This window comes from Drosophila navojoa, chromosome 3, assembly GCF_054131105.1.
Source record: "Drosophila navojoa isolate 15081-1374.11 chromosome 3, UAZ_NAV_1.0, whole genome shotgun sequence".
NCBI classification, from domain to species: Eukaryota; Metazoa; Arthropoda; class Insecta; order Diptera; family Drosophilidae; genus Drosophila; species Drosophila navojoa.
The window spans coordinates 9,246,392-9,264,522 of record NC_142891.1 but is presented as its reverse complement, the minus strand read 5'-3'; the positions used below and the strand labels follow the sequence as shown (position 1 = coordinate 9,264,522).

Genomic DNA, 18,131 nt, shown 5'->3' with positions numbered 1-18,131 from the left:
ACAAAGCAAACTGTTGGCAATTAAATATTTTTATTAAATATTTCGGAAGCGAATTGCGCATATTTCCAATTTGTTTCCTTTCGCCAACTAGTAGCTGGAGGCATGAGGCATGAGGCATGGCCCAGGCACACCTTATTAAATGAAGCTGCAGAAGATGAGGTTTTGTGGCTGGCATAAACTGTGCGCTTATTGTTGAGACACTTGGCAGTCACTTGCTGCGCTGCTTGTCAGTCGCTCGTTTTGCGTCTCATCTGTCAGCACTTTGGGGCCGGCAGGATGAGCAGGGCGTGCAGGATATGCTACGAGTACTTGGCGTACTCGGACTCCTTGCATGGAGTCCCTAACGCTGATTTGCGTTTTGGATTTGCATATGAATTCTCATCATGAAGTTTGATGTAGATGTTGTTGCTGTTGCTGTTGATGTTGTTGCTGACGACATTGCACTGCACAGTTAACTGAAATCTATGGCACATGGTTGGCGCAGCCCCAGCCCCAACTCCATCCACACCTGCCTCTTCCACCCTATTACACTTGACCAGCAAGGCATTAGGCATACGCCGTGTGTGCGTGCCGTCGTTCTGAGCTTGCGAAAATATCATCACACTTTAGGCGTGAACAGACAGCAGCAGTTGCTGCAGCAGCAGCACAAGCGGCAGCCAGACAATCGGGTGTTGGGTCTCTGGCACGAGCCAAAATGCAATGTTGCAGCAACAGCTATGCGATCAACTGCACTTTGTGCCTCGCCTGCCTGTGTGTGTGTGTGTGTGTGTGGGTGTCCGTGTCTATGCATTTGTATATGTAAAGCAGCTCCCATTTCGCACGCCTCTTTATCATAATGCGCAGCTTTTGCCCTGGTCTAAGCGTTTCAACCTAATTTTGCGGCTTAGATATCTTATGGTCTTTTCTTGCAATGCTTGAGTTGATTTTTATTATAGACAAGTAGCTCTATATTTTGGTTAGGATATTAAGCTGCGAAAGTATAATCTTAAGATTTGTTTATTGAAAAATTTAAAAAATATATATATTTTTTTTTAAATAAAATTAAAAAAAGGTATTTACTATTTCTAAATTAATTAATTAAAAAAAAAAAAAAAAAAAAAATATATATATATATATATATATATATATATATATATATATATATATATATATATCTATATATATATATATATATATATATATATATATATATATATATATATATATATATTTAAATTCATTAAGTAAAGAAAAAATATAGATGAATAAAATATACAAAATAATAATTTTAAAATTATTAATTAAAAATGAAGTAAATCTAATAATGAGAATTGAAAATAATGCTTCGTAATAATTTTTAAGAAATTCAAACCAACATACAAAACATAATTGTTAAGAAAAAAAAAAAATTAATAAAAATAAAAAGATAAATAAAATTTTATAAATTATAGGAATAAATAAAAAATGAAATAAAAGAATATAAAAGAACACATTTTATAAAATAAAAATTAGATAAAAAATAAACAAAGTAAAGTAAAGAATCCATATCCATAAATTTAAATTTTAAATAATAATTATTTTATAACAAAATAATTGAAATCAATGTTGGTAAACAGTCACAAAGCCAATTCAAAAGACATACATGTTTTAGGAAATTCAAAATAAAAGAATCAATTCAAGAAGGTATCTAGAAGTATGAGTAAAAAATTATCAAAAAATGAGATTATTTTATACTGCTGCCGTTGCTTAAAAAAAACAACACTCACCTACACTCAACACTCACCAAGTAAAAGAATTTCAATATTTTATTTTGTTCGCCAACAAATCAACAACAACTTTTACACTAATCATAGCTATTCCCAGCAACTCCTGCCACGCCCTACTTCACGCACACAATTCAAAAAATTAAAAAAAGGAGAAAAAAACGCCGCCCACTGGCTGCCAGCACATTTGCCTACTTTTGGCTCTGCGCGCACACATTTTACGCATTTGCATTCGCATTTGCCAGTGCAGCCGTGCGGCCGTGCAACCCGCCCCTTCGTGCCTAATGCATTGACTAACGGCACATTATGCGTACGCGCCGTATGAGTGATTTGTTGCAACAACAACAACAACAACAACAACGACAACAGCGAAAAAAGTAAAATGAAAATGAATAGCAAAAACTCGCTTTAGCCACGTAAAAATAAAATGCAATTTTTGTTGCTGTCAGTCGTTAAAATTATTGCGAGAGCGCGCCTGAAAGTGGGTGGCATTAACTGGCCACCAGCTCCCCCCCGCAACCACCCACACACACGTACACACTCACTGGATGTGTGTGTGTGTGTATGTTGGTCGGCATTAATTGTGATGTCTGGCGTGGTCGGACACTGAGGCTGATGAGTAAGTAGATTTCCTTGTATGCAGCTGCCTGACCAGAGCCCCCTCCCCCCTCCCCCCTCCACACCCCATACACATCGTGTTGTTGTTGTTGTTGTTGCTGTTGTGGCTATTGCCTACTTTTTGCACGCACTGTGGACTGAGTTATATGCGAGACGCGGCTTCTGCTCCTTTTTTTTTGTTTTTGTTGCAGTTGCAGTTGCGCCCACTTTTTTTTCTACCTTACCTCATTGATAATAATGCCACCCCCTGGAGCCGCGCCTCTCGCCTCGCTTGGCATCGGCTGCAGTCGCGTGGCAGTGCGCTTCGTTTGTGCGTTGCATGCGGCGTATGCGTAATATTTTTATACACGCAGACACACACACACACACGGGCAGTGATTGAATAGGGGCATCGTCCAGTGAGAGAGTCGTGTTGTGCGTGCAGCGCGAAAAAAGGACCAAAAAAGCTCCGCCTTAAAAATATGCGCGCACCAATTGCCATTTGTGTCTCGTATGTGTTTTTTCTCTCTTTTTTGCACGCACAACGGCCCCCAAATGTGCGGCCTATATGTTGCACACAGTTGCTGTAAATGCAACAACAGCAGCAGCAGCAGCAGCAGCAGCAACAGCAGCAGGAGCAACAAGAGTGAAAAATAAAAAGCTGCAGCTGACAAATGAAAAGTGCAAAAAGTGCGTAAAAATTGCAGACAACGCGCTCTGTCTGGAGCGCTTGTTGCTGCTGCTCGTGTTGTTGTTGTTTGATTTCTCCTTTTTTGTTGGCCCAGCCATGTTACTGGTCCATGGACCTTGGCCGAAACATATGGCAACAACAACTTCACATACTTGTAGGCGTAGTTCTTTTATTTTTGCTACCCTCGACTTTTTTACGCACCTCTCGCACAACAGCTGGCCATGGCCGGCCGGAGGGGGTGGTGCGTGAGAGATGGTAGGTGGGTAGGTGTTGCTGACTGCGGTTAAGTGACCAAGCGAGGAGCCGTGCAAAGTTGTTGCGGTTACGAAGGAAATGGGCCTCAATGTCTGACAATATTATGTTTCAATTTCTGTTTTGGAAGGGTGGAAAGCTCGCATTAATACATGTATATATACACATAAATACACACACATTATCTATACATATGTATATGAACATATTGATATAAACGAAGGGTCGGTAGGCTGGAGGTTATCTCCGTGTGACGCGAAATTTGACTTGATGATTGAAATATTAATAATGTCTCCGGGGAGGAAACATATTAAGTTGCGTATTTATGCGTACAACAGCCAAATGAAATATGTCTTTGATTTTCAAAATGCAGAGCAGCTATTTTACAGCCTGCGAATTGTCAAGAAATTAAATATTGAATAATAATAGTAGTGCCTAAATGTGTCAAGCAGTTGGCAGGAAAATCAATTGATATTTAACGTGATGAAGTTCAAGAAGCAGAAAAAGCTAACAGTTATTCTCATTAAGCAAATTAAATGCTTGACAATTGCTTGTAAAATAAAAAATAAATGCTTAAAAATAATATACAAAATTTTAAGAATATTTCTAATAAAGAGAATAAAAAGTAATATATGAAGTACTAAATTTATAAAATAGAGTTGAAAATAAAATGATCTGAAATACACAAAATATATAAATTAAATTAAACTGTATATCAAATTATAATTTTAGATAAAATTTTGAAATTAATACAAAATATAGAGAGTGAATTTTTAAAATAAAAGAATTTTCAATAGTCTCCATCAATATCCAACATCTTCGACCACTCTGGTTATCCGCTCTAACCACAAGAAAATACCCTTTTGCGTACCTCAATCTTATGAATATATACACACATGCACCTAAATGTCAGTCCATGCAACGCTGGCCATGGCAAGTGCACATTGCACATACGCCACGTATGCGTCATTATCATTTTTTTTCTTTGCCTTGCTTTCCTTTTATAAGCGCACGGCCCACGCACTAGCACCAGGCAAAGCTACCATTCTGGGAATTTTTGCTGCTGCCACAGCCACTGCTGCTGCTGCAGTTTGTTGCATTGTCCAAGGCAACTAAAAAGCATTGGCGTTTGTATGCACAAACACGCCCCATTCTAAATGGGTATGAAGGGTGCGGGTATGGGTGTGGGTGCATGTTGTATGTGTGTTTGTAGTTTTCTACTCATTTTTATGTTTTATACTTGCCGCCAAGCGGAAAATGGACAAAGTGCAACAACAATTGGCGGCTAAAAAATGCCGCACCAATGAAAAATCAACAAGAGAGGGATAGCAAATTGAATAAACCTACAACTAAATGCTCTTATGAAATGCTACAAAATGTATAAAAATATAAAAAGTAAAAACTGCTTGATATATGTAAAACAAATTAAAAATAATAATAATTGATCATATTAAATAATTAATTACACATAAAAGAAAAATTGAAAGATTTTTTTCAAATATGAGTAAGTAAATACATTCAGAAGATATTGAAAATATTAACAAAAAAACCGACAAAATTTTTTCAAATAATAAACTATCATAAAAAAAACCTTTTCTTCAATATGTATAAAAATAAATAAAGAAAATAAAATAGTTAAAGCTGTTAAATAGAAAAATCAAAAATAACCCATAGTAAATACAAAATAAGAAAAATATTATTTAATAAAATACTAGTAAATATAAAATAAGAAAAATAATATTTAACAAAATATTAGTAAATATAAAATAAAAAAAATAATATTTAATATACATAATATATAGGCTTCACTCATACTTATATTACGTACTCTTCGAATTAAACCCATTTTAACAACAAGCCAGCTCAATTAGTTTATGTTCCCTCCCATAGAGTAGTCGCTAATACCCCGAAATGTGCAGCATAAAATCGACGGCTCAGTGTGCACAGTTAGGCCCTCGGTGCAGTATCCCATTCCACACAACTAACCATACTGCACCCCCACATGGTGCCTATACACCCCAGGCCTCACAATATTCAACCACCCTTGTCCTTTGACCACCCTTCCCCAGTACAGCCTGTGCCGCGTTTCACTTTGGATTTGATAGCATTGATGATGTTTTGGTTTACCATTTTTGACCCATACGCCGGTCCACTGGCTGCAGTTTATGCAGGCGAGTGCCCCCACACACGGCCGACTGCCCCCTGGATAGAAAGGAATATAAAAAACTGCAAATATTTATATAAAAGGCCAGGCCCCACAGCCACCCACCCTTTGTGCTAATGTATATATTTGCAATACTTTTTTTTTATATTTTTCTATTTGCCAAAACAGCACGTGAGCAGCTAGCTTAAGTCGGGCGTGTAATTGTTTCAGCGTCGCGTACTTTTGGGCGGCACTGTAACTAACGCTATATGCCACTCAATCACACAACAACAATAAGTGAGGGAGCTGTCTCTCCCTCTCTCTCTCTCTTCCCTCTTTGTTGCTAGCACGCGAATATTATTTGTTCTGCTCCCTTAATAAAGAATGCAAAAGTTTTTTCTGTTCCGTTCCACTCGTGTGTTTGACGGCGTTTCGCATTTGAGTCCAACTGGGCAACGCCTGCGGCGCGCTTAGCCTTTGCTTTCGAGTGTACCGCACCTTGTCTGGCTGATTAGTTTATGATGTGGTCGGGCCAGACAGTGATGGCGGCTTAGGTTTACGGGTTTTCGACTAGGATTGCATTGCATTTTATGCTGCCAGTTGAAGGTTGCTTTAGTTTCTGTTCGCCTTCATTTTTTTTCCTGCTGTCGACCACATGCAAAGTTCACGCGCTAATTTGAGTGGACCTGGGCGAGGGGGCGAGTGGGCGTGGGGGTGTTTTGTCAAGGAAGTTGTTAAGTGTTTAACATAATTTCTAGACAGCCAATTATATAGTACGTCTATGTCGAGCAATTGTGAGCTTAGCCCGGAAACTGTTTGGTGTATATATTTTGTTATTATTATTATTATTATATATTAGTTTTGTAAGAGAAGTCGAATTGCTAGCTACTGTACTATCAATCCTTTTTACTGTACTATCAATCATTTTTATTTTTTGCTATGTCCTGCGATTGCTTTGACGTTGAGCATGATCGAAAATGCTTCAATACTCTCTTGAGAGCGTCAAAAGGATATTCGTCATTGCACAACTATAGATATGAAGCTAATAAGGAATTAAAATTATACAAGAATAGTTCAGAAAATACAAAATTACAATTAATTAGATTCCTACCGAAATAAACTATGGACTTTGGAGATTTGCTATATCTTGACATATAACTAGAGGATAGCTTTTTGCATAGCAACATAACACGCTAACGTAATTCATTTGAAGTAATTCATTTTTGGCGAGAAATTCTGAATATTCCTGAACATTATCGGAGAACGAAATCTTAAATAACAAAAATGTTTTGCCAGCCAACAATATAATTTGTATTTTTCCCTGAATATAATTCTCCGGCTTAGATATCATTAGCGTTCCCACAAAATTCTTCATGATTAGAGTTCTTATCGCTTGAGTGTTCTGCTCTATTCTTTTCGATTAGTTCTTACAGCCTTTAAATTTTTACTTTAACAAGTTGCATTTATTGATATTCTCTTGCCGCTTTTTATTTACCTTTGTCGTTTATATCTCTGTAAATATATCATTTGTGCATTCGCATATTTTCAACGCTTTCATCGGCTCTTTGTATCTGTCTACCTATGCATATTTTTTTCGCTGAACCATTGACCCTCTAAATCCCACTCGATGCATACGACTTTCTCTCTCTCTCATCATCGCTCTATCTCCCTCTCTCTCTGTCCACTCTTAACTCTTGCGCTTTGCTAATGGCTGTTAACATGACTGCCAACTAATTTGACATTGCCCAGCGTCCGTAAATATATATACATATATATATTATATATACTATATGTATATATTAAATTTTATTTTGTTTATTTCAATTTTTTTTACTGTTGTTTTTGACTGGCTCCGTAGAAAAATGTTTTGCCCATCCGCCGGAGAGTACATTTTTTTTTTTTTTTTTTTTGTAATTGCTTTGACCAACGCTCGCGTTTTGGTGTTCACAACCCAGTTGGAGGCAATTGTAAATGGGGCTTCATGTTTTACTATATATTCAAATACATATATATATGTTAGCATATACAATATATATTTTCTATATATAGATATATACATGCATATAATGCACTTAGAGACTGCAGCTGCATTCGAATGCTGCAGCGCAGTACTGAACCGAAGAGAGCAAACTGAAATGGAAAACATGCATATGGATATGCTGTTGGGTAAATATTTATGTGCATATTGATGCCCTGGAAGCAGTGCCCAAAAATGATATTTGATTGAGCTGGCTGTATGAAAATAGTTGGCTTTTTGCTTGAGCTACCTTTGTCTAATCTAGGGTGAGCGAGAAGGGGAGGTCAACTGGAATTTACCATAATTCCAAGCACAAAGGATGCACAAGGAATGGACAAATGTGAGCTAGAGGCTTAAGAGCAGAATCAGCTAGGCTAGAAAGAAAAAGTAAAAGAAAGTGCAGGAGCCTGAACACTGTTAACTATGCTGATACGAATAGAGCCTCAAGAGATGTGACAAAAAGTTTCTTGACTTTGCTTTAATGAAGAATTAGGAAATAATTTTGTAGGAGCAGAAGGGATATGAGAGGCGGCAAAGGAGGACTTGGCAATGATAAGAGCAGAAGCTGAAGAGATATTTAAAACAAATTCGTGAGAGGTGAATAATTATGGAAGATTAGTTGAGTTAGTAAAATTAAGAAAAAAATAAAAAATAAATTAAATGTAAAGTTTCCAATTGAATTCCATCTGTTTCTCAAAACAAACTATGAGACCTAAAAGAATATCAAAAGATAGCTCTATTAGAGACTTTGAAAATGCTTTGATATTGTGCTACTTTTCATAGTCCAGGTCTTTCCCTGCAGTTGCAACCATTTTACTTAGCACTCAAATATCCCTCAATTGACCATGGCCCAATAAATTGTCGATGGGAGCGACAAATATAAGTCAAATACTTTTTGCTTTTTGGTTGCTCCGAAAACAACTCGAGTAAATATTTATTTGATTGCATTCTCAATTTGAGCTGAAACTGTACACACGCTCCCTATGCACATATGGAGACGTCCATATATGCGTATGTGTATGAATATGTATGTATATGTGTATATGTATCTAACATTTGATATTGTCTTGAGCAATTTCTTTTAATTTCTTCAGCACGATTGCGTAGTTAAGTTTTCGAATTCTCATTAGACTAAGTTGCCAGCCCACAGACACACACTCACACACACACTCACACACACACAGACACGCACACACAGGCACACATACAGCGAGCTATCTGAAGAGCTAGACCGAGTGTGACAGACATCAGGGCTGCACCGCAATTCCCCTTCGTTCCACCCCCTTGGGCTGCTCTCAAAAGGCAGTCAACCCCCGAAATTCCCTCAGACCCCTGCCAATACCGTAACCACAAAAACTTTGCAGCTTTCCCAAGACTGAGATGGCAATACGTTGCTTGAGCTTGAGACAAAAACTAATGCATATGTTTAGGCATTTTAATTTATATACGACAACCCACACACACACACACACACACACACACACACGCATACACAGTGGCAGGCAGGCAGACACTCAGACAACTTCTAAGAAAGCTCACACATGCACACGAACTAACCCCAGCCCCTGGCAGCCCCTGCTCTCCCTCTCTCCAACGTCCGGTACCCTTCGGCTGGCTGCTGCCGGCGTCGTTGATAAAAGCAACTTCCATTTCATTTAAACTACAATTTTCTTGACAGCGCACAGAGGCAGCCGCTTCAGCATCAGTTTAGGATGGTTGGGGGCTGGATGTTTAGTTGGTTGGGGGGCTAGGTTGGTTGGTTGGTTCGTTTTGGGCTAGGGGTTGGCAACCCTTTCACGCACTTATGAGTTAAACGCAAATTTTCTTAGCTGCCTTTTAGGCGCTGCGTCTCTGAGTCTGCACAAATATGTCATCGGCAGTTGGCAGGCACAAGCACTACACACACACACGCACACTCATTCACTATCTCTCTCTCTCTCTCACACATGCACGTCGTTTGGCAATTCATTATGCGTGTGCTTAGAGGCTTTTGCAGCATTGTAGTTGTAGTTGGAGTCTGTTGCCTGCTCTTAGGCGCAGCAGACAACAATAACAAACATATACGCCCAAAAATTGAAACCTTTTACCCCCATCCTGGCAGCCCCAACCCCCCATTGAGGCTTGCCTCACATTGAATCGGTATTTCCCAGCGAACGTTTCCAATTCGAGTCTTTGGCTTTCCTTGCGAGATGCCACACAGCCCGCATATTTCACTTATTAGGCATGACAAGCAGCTACACTAGCCTATGTGTGTGTGGGCGTGTTTGTGTGTGTGTGTGTGTGTAGAGGAACTGCTGTAAAAGGGCTACAATTTGTCTACCAAAAACTTCAAAAGCGACTACGTTGCGACGCTCGCAGATCTATGCGAAATAAATGCTCGGATTTATGTCTAACTCTGTGTGGGTGTGTGTGTGTGTGTGTGTGTGTGTGTTTGTCTTGCAGGTGTTACCCTTACGCCTAGTGGGCTGACAGCATACAACAAATTGCTTAGCACATCGCGCCGCCTGCCCGCCCGCACTTCTCCCTTCGCTCTCAAAGTCAAGGTTGCCCTAGGAGCAGCTCAGCAGCTTAAGTCAATGCCAGCCTCCAAAGTCGAGCCGAACTCCTAAGCCAAAAACTTGTACATAACCCAGGCACACTCAGCTCCTTCGCTCACTCTCTATACGCATATATTTCTTTAGATATACATATATATGTATATACATTTGTCCGTATATATTGACTTGGTCCAAGCTGTGCGCCTGTGAGGACTCCCGGCGGAGTTGCTCAACTTCACAAAAATGTCAGTCGTTTGGTTCCTTTTGCTAGACTTAACCCCAGTCCTCACTGTCCCATCTCCTCACTCTCCCTCCTCCTCACTCTTTCTCTGCAGCTGTCCAAGCAGCTCTCGTCCATTGACTTTGTCCAAGCTATGCTCAGTCTTCACAGCAGCACCCCCAGCCCCCAGCCCCCATCCCCCATGGCAGTCCCATTTTAACTCCCCAGTTGCTTTTCTTGTACCGTTTTAATTAATGGAAAATTTGTACGTTTTCTTCTTATTCATGTGGTCGTTTCTTCAATGCCTCAAGCAAAGGGTAACTTGAACTAAAAGAAATTGCCAGCTAGCATTGAATACGTAGCTTAACCCAAACTCCCACAAAAAAAAGGGAATCCGCAACACTCGCTCCCCCTTCATTCTCCTCTTCCTTCATGCCGCCCTTTGCAGTCCCAGCCCAGGTCCAAGTCCAAGTCCAACTAGTTTGGCCTCTCATGTTGCGCATCTTCGACTCCTCTGTTGGCTATTTTCGTTTGACAGTGGACAAGATCCAAATTGCCATTTGGTTTCCTTTTGGTTTGATTAGAAAATCGACTTGGGAGTTGTTGCTTTAAGTAAGTTGCATCACTTTTTATTAGGTAACAGCTGTGTTTTTTTCTTATGGAGGGCAGGAAGCCGTTGGCTTCATTAACTCCAAAGGAAAGACGAGAAAGCAAATGAAACGAACTCTAGTGGAAAATTGTATTGAAATCCTTAGTTAGGAGTTTGAATACATAATAAAATTATGTATTTATGCAGCAGAAGGATAGATATATACCCAACCAATTACTTAATTTACACTTGTTTCACCATCTCTGATCGGTGGTTTATCTAAGATGAGCAGTATAAACCTTTCTTATAAAATGACGTCAAACGGCGCTTTCAATCTGTCCCATAAGTTCAAGTTGTTCCCAGCTAGTGCTTGTTTCCCCAATTCATTCAATTCATTTTATAGCTATAAACATTGAGCACAGCTCGTGCAGCCGAGCAGCGTGCATGGAAGAGAGATCTTAGGGTAAGCCATCACAGGGAAAGCAATCATTGGGAGAACGTCACTCCCGCTCCAACAACTCCGCGTGCTTCACTTTGTGGCTTATGATTCCTAACAATTTACAATTTGAGTTATTTTATATGATATTAGTTGACTTCATTCACTCATTTAAATATTCTTGGTAACAAACCTGGCTCATAGTTTTAAATTGCCAACAAACCGATGATATATTGCCTTCGACCCAAAGTAGAATTATCTATAATAATTTACAACTCAAGTCATTTCATATAAAATCCACTGACTTTACAACAGTAATAGTTGAGTGTTCGATTTCTTATGCTCTGTTCATGATATCAACCAAAAAACTCAAGCAGGAGCCTTCGATTCGTTTCGTTACGTTTTGATCGCCTCGAGTTGACCCATTCACACAAGGAAACTCAGTAAGACTCAATGCAAACGGTCTTCACTCTCACATGCACGCACTCAATACATAATCATCATGAGCATTAGATGTGCTCAGCGACCCTCGCTTAAATAGAAATACATGCACAACAGACTTTTTGCTTCATTCAACTCAATCAAACAGTCGGGGATCACCCAGAGCGAAATAAGACATCCGATCGCGTACAAACTGGCCAAAGACCAATGCTTGGTTGCTCCCATAATTTGCTCTTAGAGTGTGAAGAAGCAATCAATAGTTATTTGAGAACTAAGTTCAATTAACATATTGTGTATTAAACCAAGCTTTAATGCCTTAGACCCAAATCAAGCTCAAAGTTCTTGCAGCAACTCAAATGATCCACTAAGCTGATTAATAATGTTTCTCTAAATCTAAGAGAAAAATAGTATAAGCCAATATTCTTCATCGATCTATATACATTGCTTTCTTTTGATATTCAAATTTTTATTTGAGAAATATAGTTTAGTTTTTTCATTTTCCTTTAAAGGAAATTCCTCAGCTTATATTTTCTAAGCCTTGGCTGTTGTTTGGCCTCACTTTCCGTGTTTTCCATGCCCACACAGAACACCTCTCACCAAATAGACAAAAAAAAAAAAGAGCTTATCCACACACATTTTGGTGTCAGCATAATCAGACTCTTTGACTTTGCTGGGATGCGTTGCTCTGACTGAATGTTAATTAGGAGCCATGTTGAAACTTCATTTTCATTTGGACTGCGTTGCTACCTTTCTTTTTCTTCTTCTTTTCTACTTTTTTTGCCTGTGCAATGCCTCAACCTCATTTGTGTTGGCAGCTGAGCCCCCTGCGAGGCAGCATCCAGTATCGAGCAGCGGACATGCGGGCAACCACTGTCCTGCAACCGCAACCCAAGGCACATAAAGGATGAACGAGAGAGTGGGTGGGGGTGAGAGCTGAGACGAAGCGAACGTCTTGGAGTCGAACGAAATGTTTCATTAGAGCCAGCCATGTTGGCCACAAATAACAGAGACCCGAACGTACCCCAAAAACTTGCCACCACCACCACCACCTCATCCCTACCCTGTGCTAACCCTCTCGCAAATCCTGGCAACTAATTTGCAGCACAGCATAAAAGGCACACAATAAAAAAAAAAGAGAGAAGAAGAAAACATCAATCCGTCGGATAAAAAAGAAACCCCGACTCGACTTTCATCTTGGGCAAGAAAAACTTTGCTGCGAGTGCGGAGCAGGGCGGCAAAGGCGGCAAAGGGGGGGCGTCACTTCTTTGACGCTTTTTGCGCATACTTTTGAATGGTCTAACGAGCTTTGGGGTCCGTCGAGTCGAACAACCTCGACTAATCATTGGGATTTTGCTATATCGAACGCTGTCCCAAAAAACTTTGTTGTGCGGTCATTGAAAGTTCTCCAAAATTGAACTTGTGCTCAGCTCGGTCCGACATTCCTTAACCAGAACCCAAACTCTACTCTTATTCTATAGGAAACCATACCAGCAGCACCGGCCACAAGCACCGACACCAGCAGCCTGGTTGGTGTGGGAGCAGGAGGCGGCGGCGGCGGCGTTGGAAGTGGTGCTGGTGGTGCCGGCAGCGGACTGGTTGACATTGCCAACAGCCTGAGCGGTGGCGGCGGCAGCGGAGGCGGCGGAGGTGGCATTACCAACGAGTCGGAGGCCTACGCGGGCCTCATGAAGGATGCGGACAAACTGAAACTAATGCTGCTCGCCTGGAACTACCAGAACTCGACGGCTGTGCGCAACGGCACCGAGGGACCCGACCTCAGCGTTGTGGGCGGCCTTTGGGCGCAATATCAGAATGCTTTGGCCCAGAATGCGGCGGCGGTTGCAGCGGCCAACAGTAAAATGGACAGCTCGCTGTCGCCGGTGCCCAGGCAGGATGCGTCGTCGCCCATGGAGGCGCAGGACGAGACGAACTCGTCCGGCCAGAAGGAGGAGGATGAGGTTTCCGAGGATGACTCTGATGACAAGCTGGACGAGAAGCTGGCCACGCCACACGATCCAGAGCGCCTCAAGGCCTTCAATGTGAGTAATGTGCGAGAGTAAGATGGAGAGAGAGAGAGAGAGTTAGAGGGGGAGGAGAGAGCGCGTCTCGTCTCGTCTCTCTCCCATGTCGAATGTAAAGCGAACGTTGCCAATGCTGCCACTTGAAATGGCCAGAGAACCACTCGAATTGCATAATCATTACTCATGCCCCTCTCCACTTGCCTTGCAGATGTTCGTGCGTTTGTTCGTGGACGAGAATCTGGATCGCATCATACCCATCTCGAAGCAGCCAAAGGAAAAGATTCAGGCCATCATCGATTCGTGCGCCCGACAATTTCCCGAGTTCAGCGATCGTTCCCGCAAACGCATTCGCACCTATCTCAAGTCCTGTCGCCGCAACAAGAAGACACGAGACGGCTGGGAGAATACGGTAAGTGGAAAGAGTTCACAAAATATGATGTAATATAATAGAATATAGCAAAGTAATTCATACTAAAGAATCATTTGGAGAGAGATCTAGAAAGATTTCAAGCGATAAATTAAGGAGAAATATCTAATATTTATATAATTTATATAAATGGAATTTATATTTATAAAGTAAATATTTCTTTTCTTTTTTTTTTTGTAGACCCGACCGACGCCCGCTCACCTGACCTCCGTGCAGGCGGAGCAAATTCTGGCCATCGCCTGTGAGAACGAGTCGATGAACGCGAAGCGTATGCGCATTGGCCTGGAGCCCATCACCCATGCGGTGCCGGCGCCGGGCAGCGTTGTGGCTGCGGCAGCGGCTGCCGCAGCGGTGGCCGGCACCAGCACCACATCCGCAAGCAATGCGGCGACCGTCACCTGCACCGCAGCCGACGCGGCTGGGCTGAGCAGCGTGGCCGCCGCAGCGCTGCCGTTTGTGAGCGCCGTCGGCTTCGCACGCTCCACGCCCAACTCGGAGCATGCGGACGGCGCGTTCGGCGGCGCAGCGAACATTGCGGGCGCGGGCAGTGCAGGCGGCAACAGCACCAGCGGCGCAGCTGGCGGCGGCACAGGTGGCATGAGCTCCGCGCGCAGCTCTCCGCTGGCATTGAGCTCCAATGCGAGCGTCGGCGGCGCCAGTGTAACGGGCCTAGCGCTCGCCAACGGCGGCGCCGGAGCATCCAACGGCGCCGGCCTGCCCTCCAGCAGCCCCTATACCACGGACTTCAGCTCGCCCTCGGCGGCCTCGCCCTTCGTGGCAGCTGCAGCCGCCGCGGCCGTCGCAGCCGGCCGTGCGCCCAGCTATCCAGGCTACTTTCCGGGCGTCGCCAGCCTGGGTAATGGTAAGTAAACAACTACAAGCGCTGCGCCTAAATGATGGCTCCTTTGATTGAATGAGATGAGCCTTTCGAGTCTATCAATTAATATTGTTGTAAATGGAATGGAAGTCAAAGTGAAAGTGAAAATTGAAAGGGAGAGCAAAGTATGGAGTAAAACTATTTAAAGTTTTAGCTATATGAATGAGTGAAAGTCTATAAGAATACTTATTGAAGGCACTTTTCATAATATGATATATATCAAATTCTTTATCTAATTAGCTTTAACAAATATATCAACTTTTCTTTCGCCTCTTCTTGCAGTCACGCCCACCGATCTCTCCATGAAGCCAACGACGCTGGGCGCTGGCAGCGGCCTTGCCAGCAGCATCAGCAACAACAGCAACAACAACAACAACATCAACATCAACAGCAACACAGTCAGCGCACAGCTGAGTGCCGCCAATCTGGCAACACTGAGCAATGCCAGCAACAACAATGTCCTGGTCACAGCCACACAGCAGCTGCAACAGTTGCAGCAGCAGCAGCAACAACAGCAACAGCAACAACAGCAGCAACAACAGCAGCAGCAACAGCAGCAACAACAACAGCAACAGCAACAGCAGCAACAACAACAGCAGCAGCAACAATTGCTGGCCGCATCCGGCGACGCCAATTGCTCACGTGTGGCGCCCATCCTCCCACACAAGCTGAGCCCCAACGAGGTGACCGCCGCTCGCCAGGTGATCTCGGCGTACAGGGAGAGCGCCGCCTTCCTGCTGCGCACCGCCGACCAGGTCGAGCAGCTGCTCGTGCAGCAGCAGTAGGCGTGGCAGCTGGCAGCATGGTAAGCGCCGCTCACGTTGCTATTCGGTGGTGGTGGTTGGGGTGGTGCAGGTGGTGCAGGTGGTGGGTCACTTTCCAGATTCAAGCGACGCGTAACGCGCGCTTGGATTGTTCCTATATAAATTTAAATTTTAATTACATTACACAGCAACAGCAACAACAACAACAACACACAGCAACTAAGCAAATTAGCAAGCAGAAACCGAAACAAATAGCCAAAGCATAGATGCAAAAAACATATAACGAAACAAAGCAAATATAAAAGCAAAAGTAAACCCATAAAAAAAGAACAGAAACAGAAAATAGTCAAAAAGTTCGTTTTTAACAAACATTTTAAGTGTTTTTTCCTCCAAACTACGTACAGCATATTACAAAATAGAATTAACGGTAAACAAAAAAAACAAAAATACCCAACCGCAGAAAAAATACCGCAAATACCGAATCAGTATATATTGCAATTTATGAAATCAGTAAATTTAATTGTTTAATTATTTTCTAGTTCAAAAGCTCGTAATACAAAATAATTTCCAGGGACATTTAACTTCAAAATAAATTTAAAAATTTACTTTAAAATTTTGAATATATTGAAAATATATTTCTACATTTACAGCGAGTGCTTGAACTAGAAAAGAATTTAAGCTCTTAAAACACAAAAGAAATAAAAATAATTAAGAAATCAGCAACAAATAACTAACTACAGTGTCTACTAAAAGTAAAACTACAATAGCCACGCCCAAAGCAAACTCACACACACACACGCACACATAGTTTTTGTTGAGATTTTAGAGAAATACAAATTATGAAAAATAAAAACAATTTTTGATGCTCTACACAGAGCGGAAATTTCCGGCCCAGTTTCATGAGCGCAATTTGTTAAAAAATAAAAATAAAAATATAAAAAAAAAAAACACAAAAAAAAACTAAACTATTGTATTGTAATTAAGTTGAAGTATTGTTGTAAATTTTAAGGCGTATCAGCAAAGAAGGAGAAGTAAAAAAAAAGAACACATTTTAAGGCAACAAACCACGAAAAATAAAATTATTTAAAATATATGAAAACTATGAGAAAACACAGGGTGATACTTTCAGAAATTAATACAAAAAACAAAAGAAAACAAAACAAAATAAACACTAAGCTAAAAATTAAAACAAAAATTAAATATGTGTAAAAATATAAGGCAAGCGGCATGGTGTAGACGTTGGTATATGTGTATTAAAAAAAAACTAAGATAAAAAATTAAAAACAAAAAAAAAAAAAAAACATATTTATATTTAAAATTAATTTTTAGCATTTATTTTTTTATGTTTTGAATTTGAGTTTTTTGAACAAAACACTGATTTTACATTGCTGTTGACTTCTTGATTACTTTTATACCTAATTAATTAATTGATAAAGGAATTAATGTATTTTTTAATATGCATATGAAATACGAGAATAAAATATTTCAATACAAAATAGCCATTAATGTTTTTTGCAACTATAAATGTGCATGTAAAAATAACAATATAAATAAACAACAACAAAAAAAAGCAACTCGAAAAAGGAACCGAAAAGATTAAGATCCAGATGCAAAGCAAATTATAGAATTTAATAATATAAATCAAATACAAACAAAAAGAAGGGAAACTGGAAAGAAAAGGTATTTAATCAGCAAAAAGAAATTAATATTAATTATACGAAACGAAGGGAATTCAGTTCAGAAAACGAAAATGAACTATAATTATAAAAAAAAAATAACGAAAATTTATTAATTATAATAATTATAAAATAATGGATTGGTATTTGCATAGTCAAGTAAACTAAACTAATTAAAAAAGTCCGAAAGAAAAACAAAAACCAAACCATTTTAAAAGTCGACTTAATAAAGAATTTATGAGAATTATATGTATATTAAAAAAAAAAACACTTGTTGATTTATTAAATATTTCAGTAGACAGTTTCAGTAATCATCAAACTGTGCAACTTAGCAGTGCCTCTTACCTTTAGTACAATTCGCACTTAGTTCAATATGCCTCAAACTTTTATTGCTACCCTTTGCGCAGTAGCTCTCTAACTGTGTGCAACTTACTTCAGTTGATGTTCGCTCTACTTTGCTTACCCTTCAACAGTAGCTCTCTAACTACGTTGAATCTGTAAGCTAGACTTTAGTTGTAACACAACTTAAAACAGTGTCCCTTTAACTGTATTTAGCATGTTACAATTTCCCCCAAACAGCGAGGAACCCCTCCTTCAGTAGCTCTTTGACTGTACGTACTCGGTTGCTGCATCGTATGCAGTCTAGCTTTGTTCAATGAGAACAAAACTGTATACAGGTATCCGACACGTTTGCACCAAAT

General features: G+C 40.6%; 1 protein-coding gene across 3 annotated transcripts in view; it reads left to right on the top strand.

The window, feature by feature from the left end:
• The window catches only part of LOC115562925 (uncharacterized), an 81,312-nt gene extending 63,813 nt beyond the window's left edge, over positions 1-17,499 (top strand). For all 3 annotated transcript variants that reach the window (XM_089257475.1, XM_089257476.1, XM_030385142.2), the window contains 4 exons: positions 13,144-13,704; positions 13,895-14,095; positions 14,294-14,975; positions 15,273-17,499. In XM_089257475.1, coding sequence (XP_089113601.1) covers positions 13,144-13,704; positions 13,895-14,095; positions 14,294-14,975; positions 15,273-15,775 — 1,947 coding nt within the window. In that variant the 3' untranslated portion in view covers positions 15,776-17,499. The remainder of the gene's footprint in view (positions 1-13,143; positions 13,705-13,894; positions 14,096-14,293; positions 14,976-15,272) is intronic.
• The last annotated feature ends 632 nt before the right edge of the window (positions 17,500-18,131 follow it).